This window comes from Sinocyclocheilus anshuiensis, unplaced genomic scaffold (assembly GCF_001515605.1).
Source record: "Sinocyclocheilus anshuiensis isolate Anshui unplaced genomic scaffold, SAMN03320099.WGS_v1.1 scaffold1662, whole genome shotgun sequence".
Lineage (NCBI taxonomy): Eukaryota > Metazoa > Chordata > Actinopteri > Cypriniformes > Cyprinidae > Sinocyclocheilus > Sinocyclocheilus anshuiensis.
The window spans coordinates 84415-92064 of NW_015545835.1; the positions used below are offsets into that span (position 1 = coordinate 84415).

General features: G+C 41.4%; 1 protein-coding gene across 1 annotated transcript in view; it reads right to left on the reverse strand.

The window, feature by feature from the left end:
- LOC107698440 (plexin-D1-like) overlaps window positions 1-7650 on the reverse strand; it is a 68520-nt gene that overhangs the window by 46839 nt on the left and 14031 nt on the right. Inside the window, exons 5-8 of the mRNA XM_016499458.1 lie at window positions 5913-6042; window positions 3628-3805; window positions 3240-3348; window positions 838-937 (exon numbers count right to left, since the gene is read on the reverse strand). Coding sequence (XP_016354944.1) covers window positions 838-937; window positions 3240-3348; window positions 3628-3805; window positions 5913-6042 — 517 coding nt within the window. The remainder of the gene's footprint in view (window positions 1-837; window positions 938-3239; window positions 3349-3627; window positions 3806-5912; window positions 6043-7650) is intronic.

Consider the following 7650-nt stretch of genomic DNA (forward strand, 5'->3'; position numbering starts at 1 on the left):
GTCGCTTCAACCCGCGGACATGAACAACAACCCGCGGCAACAGTGTTAAAGTAAAGTTAGTCAAATTCCGCGGGAAAACCGCGGACTTGGCAACGCTGCTTATGAACCGACCGCAATAGCGTTTCCTTGGTTACCGCTGTAAACAAAGCAGAGCCGGAGGAGAAGAAAATGCCATTGTCATCGAAACTTTTCTCAAGACAGTCCCTTCTGTGATACATTAATATAGCCCCAGAAATGTAATGCATTTTTGTACTTATTTTACTGTTATTTTCGGGATCTACTGGGACAGTGATAAAGATCTACATCGCGATCGACGGGTTGGCTACCACTGCTCTAGACAAACATTTGTCTGTCTTTTTTTATTGCTGAAGTGTGTTGAAATTTCTTCTTCTGCATTCTACAATACGGACGTAAATTTACATTTCCTTCAGCCTGAGGCTTATTCGTTTCACTTTTGGTGTGAAAAGGCTTTTATATTTGCCAAAAATATAACTTTTTTATTTTAAAAACAAACAAGCAAGCCCTTTCCAGATTTAAAAAGTAACACAAAAGTAACTAAGTAACGTAATTAGTTACTTTTTTAGAGAGTAACTCAATATTGCAATGCATTACTTTTAAAAGTAACTTTCCCCAGCATTGGATGGGCTCCTCTCTAGGGTTTGAACAGAGAATCAATCTATAGTGCTTTCTATGCACTATAAAAATGTAAAGATACTTCTGTCTCATCTGATGTTTTAAATCATATTTTTGCCTTCATTTGAACCCAGTGTATGGTGCTATATGAACACTGAGCTCTGCGGTGGAGCAGACGTGAGTGTGTGACGGAGCGCCGCTCACCTCCAGAAGAGCATGCGGTGTGTTGACTTTGCTGGAAACACACACACTGAGCTGCGGGTCCCAGTAACAGCGCCACGCCGCACTCAAGCAGCTCGTGCACCTACAGGACGACACAGGACTGGTCAGAAACATTCTCATACTCTGCTCACGCCTCACACTTAACGGTGATGCTTTACTCATATGAGTCACATGAACTAGCAAACTTGGACAATATTTATGTGCTATCATGAAATCGGGTTGTGCAACATGGCTTTTGATTCCGGCGATATGGTTCGTCTGTGCCTTTATTGTTATCTTTATCATTGCATTAGTTATTGTCTGTGGTGTGAGCAGCTTTAACACCTGTGCAGGTGTGCAGCTACATCTGACTGTTTTGATAGTCTTTCATTGTTTAGATTCAGAATATATTTCAATATGGCATTACTGTACAAATGCAGCAAACTGCTGTCTTATTCAGTTTTCTATGTTAAGGCTTTCACCAGTTTTTTTTTTTTTGGTCTGTAGGTCCGTAGAGTTTTGGTGTTTTTGGTGTTTCTGAGTGAGAAATTAATTCATGTGCTTTGAAAGCTGTAGTCATTTAATGAATTTTGTGTCAAAGCAATGATAATTGATCCACAGTTCAGCCTCATAGATGCTGTTGTGCTCATTGAAAGAGTGATCTAAGTACTGAGAAATGGATCCTAGAGATTGTTAAAAACTGTAAGAGGAAGCAGTCAGTGTGTCCATGTGTAAGTGTTTGTGTGTTCTTACAGCAGTGCTTCTTGAACTTTTTTTGGCCACACCCCCTGTTAACCCTTTAAAGATATCTGCCGATATCTGTCCCACACTTTGAGACGCTCTACCTCACAGGTTCAGAAGAGTGCGCATGTGTGTGGAAAAGACCAGATAACTGAAGAACTGAAAACGGCTTACTGACTGTGCCGCATGATTACAGGAGCGCACAGACGACACAGTTTATGTGGACGTGAGGAAACGTGTGCATGTGTGAGACATGCTGACTAACAGATCAGAGATCAGAAAGTGGCTGTGTGAAACAGTGCTGTGCGTCTGCAGGAGGAGCAGAGGCGCTTTCATCCTCACAAACACAGATGAGCGTCAGTGGAGCCACACAATTAGCCAGGCATTCATTACACCGCTATCACTGACAGAGAGGAGGTGTGTGTGTTTGTTTAAGATCAACTCCAGCACTGCTCTGTGTGTGTGTCAGTGGGGTGTTATCTCTCGTGCTGGAGTGACTGATGTCTGATTGAGAGTCTCTCTGGGGGGCTGACAGTGTGTGTGTGTGTGTGTGTGTGTGTGTGTGTGTGTGTGTGTGTGTGAGAGAGAGAGTAACCAGACATCATCTCAAACACCCTGATCACAAACACTCTTCTCTCTCTGTTTGTGATCAAGTCTTTCTCTTTTTCTGTTAAAAACACCTACACTGAGAGAGAGAGTAACCAGACATCATCTCAAACACCCTGATCACAAACACTCTTCTCTCTCTGTTTGTGATCAAGTCTTTCTCTTTTTCTGTTAAAAACACCTACACTTCAAATCATGTTTTGCATAAAGAAATGTAATGTTTTATAATTACATGATTTTGTAAAGTCACATTTTTTTCTTTTGATTTTGGGGTGAAATGTGACCAGAGCATTTCATTTCATGAGTTAATATCTCGTTTCTGTTAGTGGTTCATGTAATCGAGACTCTGACAGTCATGTGATGTGCTCAGCGGCGCAGAAACTGCGCTCAGTTTAGGGTTTTTTAGAGTCATTTATCGATCAGTGTGAAGCGTGTGCACTGGTGTGAATGTTTTAAATGACATCAACATGTGGATGATGCAGAAGATGCTGTTATAGATGTGAAGTTTCACATTGCACTGCCTCTCCTGCGGCCCTGAGCTTATTATCACCTTCACAGATGGCCACATGTAAATGAACTCACACACACCTGACAATCAATGCTTTTAAACAGCTGAAATCACTGCTGAACACTCTGCTCTATGACAACAGCACATGTGGTGTCACAGCAGAAACGTGAGCACAGATTTTACTGCACCTTTTATACCACAGTATGGAGAATTGTGCGGTCTATAATGTGCTACACTTCATGCGTGTTGTGCAGTGTGAGACCCAATGGTTTGTTATGAATAATCTTGTCAAGTTCTAAATAAAAAGAGAAAAATAATCAAAAGAGATGAAGTACCTTTCATTCACTGGATTATCCAAAACAAGGTGTCACCCTATGGTTATGTAACATAACATTTCATTGTATTTCCAGCAAAATTAAGATTAATTGCATATATACTGTGAGGATTTTGGTCATAGCCATAACAGCATGAAATCATTTTACAGCTGTAACTGTGAGTAATGCCTTGACTATATATACGTGCATGAGTGTGTGTGTGTGTGTTTACTCACGCAGTTTTGTAGTGGATTTCTCCGGTTAGTTCGCACTCATAAATGATGAAACTTCCGGAAACCACAGTAACACCATTAACCCTGATGGCCACGGGGACCGTGACGTGATCTAAACACAGACAAATTATTCCACACTACATGGAAGAAGCAAAAGTCTTCTGGGCTGAAATAGCATCTGCTAAAAAAATATATGATAAAGTTTGTACATAGTGTGTTTCTGGCTGCCTTCTGTCTTGTCTTGCAATCAACTGCTTTTGACAGCCTTAGGTTCATACCATTCATTTAAGAAAAACTATCTCAGCTGGAGTGATTCAGCAAAGAATCAGACGAGCTCTGTTTGCTTGCTAAATCATTCTGCCCACTGAAGCTGTGTCGGCTGTGTATGTACCTTTGCCGAAGGGGATTGTGGGATACATGTGAGGGGGCAGCAGAGGGCAGGTCTGGATCTGGGTTGTGCCGTAGTCCAGATGTACGGTGGCGTTTGTGGTGATTCCCACGCCATAATCACACTCCAACTGCAAACCCTGCAGATCCGGCACACTGCCGTTGATCAGGATCCCCACGTCCTGAGAGGAGCACATGATCAGCACACGCTACGCCTGACACACTCTCACACACACACACACACACACACTCACACACACATACACACACTCACACACACTGTCTCCGCAGCACCGTCAGTCTCACAAAACAGTCACAGTTCACCCCAAAACCACAAGAAAGAAGAAATTACGCTTGGAGTATAACTTAACAAAAATCTCCTTCGCTTTACTGTAATGCTAAAACAAAGAAACCGTTTCTAAAACGTAGTAATAATTGTTTTAACTTTGATTTATTTTGATTACATTTTAAAATCACTGTATTTGGTCATTTTAAAATACAGTAAATGCATTACAGTAAAGAGAATCTAGTGAATTTTTTATTTTTTTTTAAACCCTGAAGAGTGAAATGTTTCAGTACTGAGAATCTGTGGGTTAAATATGCTTAATTGTCTGAAAAAATAAAGTCATATAGCAAAAAGTTATTTTAAAGGGGTGTTACAAGCTCTTGATGCATAAAGAAGATCTGTAAAGTTGCAAAGACTAAAGTCTCAAATCCAAAGAGATATTCTTTATTAAAGCTAAGAGTCAACCACGCCTACCTAAAACGGCTCGTTTAAACACGTCCCCACATATCTACGTCACTATGTGGGAAGATTTGCATAACGCCGCCCACATGTTCACGCAAAGAAAGAAGGCGTAACTTTATTGTTGCTGCCACCGCCGCCACCATATTGTGAAGATGCTGTGTGTTTCGTTGCGAAAGCGGAAATACTTTGTTTGGCCTTCCAAAGGGGGACACCTGGAAGATCTTATGTGAAGGATATTTGAGGTAATTAGGTACGCTTCTGTCCTGGATGGATCTCTCAGCTGCCAGAGGAAATGACTCCTCAGCCCAAACAGGAAACAGGAAACAGGCAGCAGTGTCAGGAAGTCTGCCATCCTGACAACAATAGAGCTCAATGTGGCGTGTGATAGCAGAGATGAGTGTGTGAAGAGAGGAGTTCGTCAGCTCAGTCTTCAGATTCAATGGAGCTGCGCTGCTCTCTAACGAAACTCTGTCAGTGACCGCGTCACACTCAGAATCAGCCAGAGTGATTACTGTGCGAATGTCATGAAATAATGGAGCATTTTCACCCTAAAATCCAAAGAACAAAGAGGCCTCCGCTCACTCTAGCCCGCCGGCCTCCTCTCACTCTAGAGTGAGAGGAGCCCACAGTGCATCATTTTGTTTAGGCCTCTTTGTTCTTTGGATTTTAGGGTGAAAATGCTCCATTATTTCATGACATTCGCACAGTAATCACTCTGGCTGATTCTGAGTGTGACGCGGTCACTGACAGAGTTTCGTTAGAGAGCAGCGCAGCTCCATTGAATCTGAAGACTGAGCTGACGAACTCCTCTCTTCACACACTCATCTCTGCTATCACACGCCACATTGAGCTCTATTGTTGTCAGGATGGCAGACTTCCTGACACTGCTGCCTGTTTCCTGTTTCTTGTTTGGGCTGAGGAGTCATTTCCTCTGGCAGCTGAGAGATCCATCCAGGACAGAAGCGTACCTAATTACCTCAAATATCCTTCACATAAGATCTTCCAGTCCACCACATGTAGGAGCAAAACTTGCAGTGTTTCAATTAAAAAACAAAAACAAACCTACAATCTGGGCTACATATAGTCTTAAAATGTTTATGATGGCTTGTACAAATGTTAACCTCATCTTAAAATGTGATGTACTGTAGGAACTCCAGATGAAATAAAGGTTCAGCGTCAGTGTTCTGTTGAGACTGAGGCTCAGATCTCTGATCTTTCATCAGCCACTCACACACTCTGGACTGGTCATCTGTGAGTTTACACTAAGCTGCATCTCGTTTATAGTGTTGTTCATTTATGCACATGGTCCGTGTTGTTTCACTTGCAATGAATTATGCAAATCAGTTCACTGCACAAACATGCGAGGTTACCACAAAACTGAGCGAGCGAGCCTCACATAAACCTCTTGACACTAAATCCTCTGAATAGTAATTGTATTACTTATCATGCAAATTACTGTAAAGTGTAAAAAAGGCTTTCAAATGAAAAAATTGTGTGTGTTTGTGTGTGTGTGTGTGTGTGTGTGTGTGTGTGTGTGGTACCCTCATGTGAGCGGAGCGGCTGATCTCTGAGGGTATGATGGTCATAGAGGGACACTGCTGGACTCCGTCCCCTGTGCTGATCCACGAGCGGCCCAGAGTCCCGCTGGAGCAGTCCTTCTGGACCGAACACCTGCGGCACAACACACACATCAAACACACGCAGGGAAGGCCAGCGTCACGAGCCCACACTGCATACATCACCATTTGTATTTGGAAAACAGGAGAAACACAAGCTCATGAGAAGAAGCTGCATATAAAAGTTTAGGTTTGGTGAGCTTTGACCAGCAGATACAGAAGAGCAGAAGAACATGCGACCTACAGACGGTCTGGGAGACTGCAGCAAATTTGATATGCTGTATTATTCATTAAAACAGAAGACATCATATCCTGTTTGTTGCAGGCTTAAAGCAATGTAACAAAATAAATATTCTGTATTTTAACAAAAATGGTTGAAAAGCATATTAAATGAAACATTTCTGAGCCAAAGGTTTCATGCTCTGTCTGTAATTATAATCCATAAGTCATAAACAGCAGTAGCAAATCTCATGTGTTCAATATGATCATATGTGCACCGTGATGCAGTCTAAGACTCTTTGGATGAAAGCATATATATATATATATATATATATATATATATATATATATCAAGTGGGCTTGTAATGAACAGCCCTTTCGTTCCTAATAAGTCCTTTAAGCTAAAGACCCATTGAATAGCATATAAAACAGCATTATCTGAGTTCAATGTGCTCAGAAATCATCCTTTTATTTTATAAATGTCTGGGGACTATAAGGGAGGAGAGGGCCTGAACATCATGAAGTTTTGTCTAGATTACTGTACTGAGTGATAAAACATAGAGCTGATGGCAAGAACCTGAGAAGCAGAGTCCTGACATGCTCAGGCGGAGAAAACCGAGTCAGAGATCACAGTAAGACGTAAGAACAGCTTAAACTGAGACTGTGATGAAATTAGAGAAACGTTCAGATATAAAGTTTAGTCTGAACAGTTGTGTTTGGTTTTTGTTGCATGGATGCGAAATCCTTCAACTGTAATCCAATTGTACAATTAGTTAGGCTGACTAAACAAATATGCATTCCAACGGAAACGTTTATTGAATAAAATGCATTTACAATAAAATAGAGTAGCGGCCTTATCACTTATGCAGACTCACACACACACACACACACACTCACTCACTCACTCACATTTTTAGATTTTCATAAAAACTTTATTAGGTGTGATTTATTAGCTTGTTTACCTGTGGGGACCTCAATTTAGGTCCCCACCGTGACACGAGTCCCCATGAGTCTGTGTGTATTCAGGTTTAAGTCCCCACCAGAATAGAAAAACAGGTACACACACACACACACACACACACACAGACACACACACACGTGGGCTGAAAAGACTCTCAGTGTGGTTTGACATTTTCCTCTGAAAGAGCTACTATCATGAGAACAATTAGCCTGAGTCAGATAAATGTGAGAAACGAGTGAAGTAGAGAAGTGCTGCGTTGCTTCATTTGAGCCTTTCACCCAGTGACTTTTGATTTAAATTCCAGACATTCAGGAAAACCCTTCAATAAAGATAAACTCCACAGGAAGACATCTAAAGCTCGGAAACACGCAGCTTGACAAATTCTACACGTTTGTCATTCTTTGCTTAAAGGGGTCATATGATGCTTTTTTAACGATCATTATTTTGTGTATTTGGTGTAACAGAATATGTTGACATGCTTTA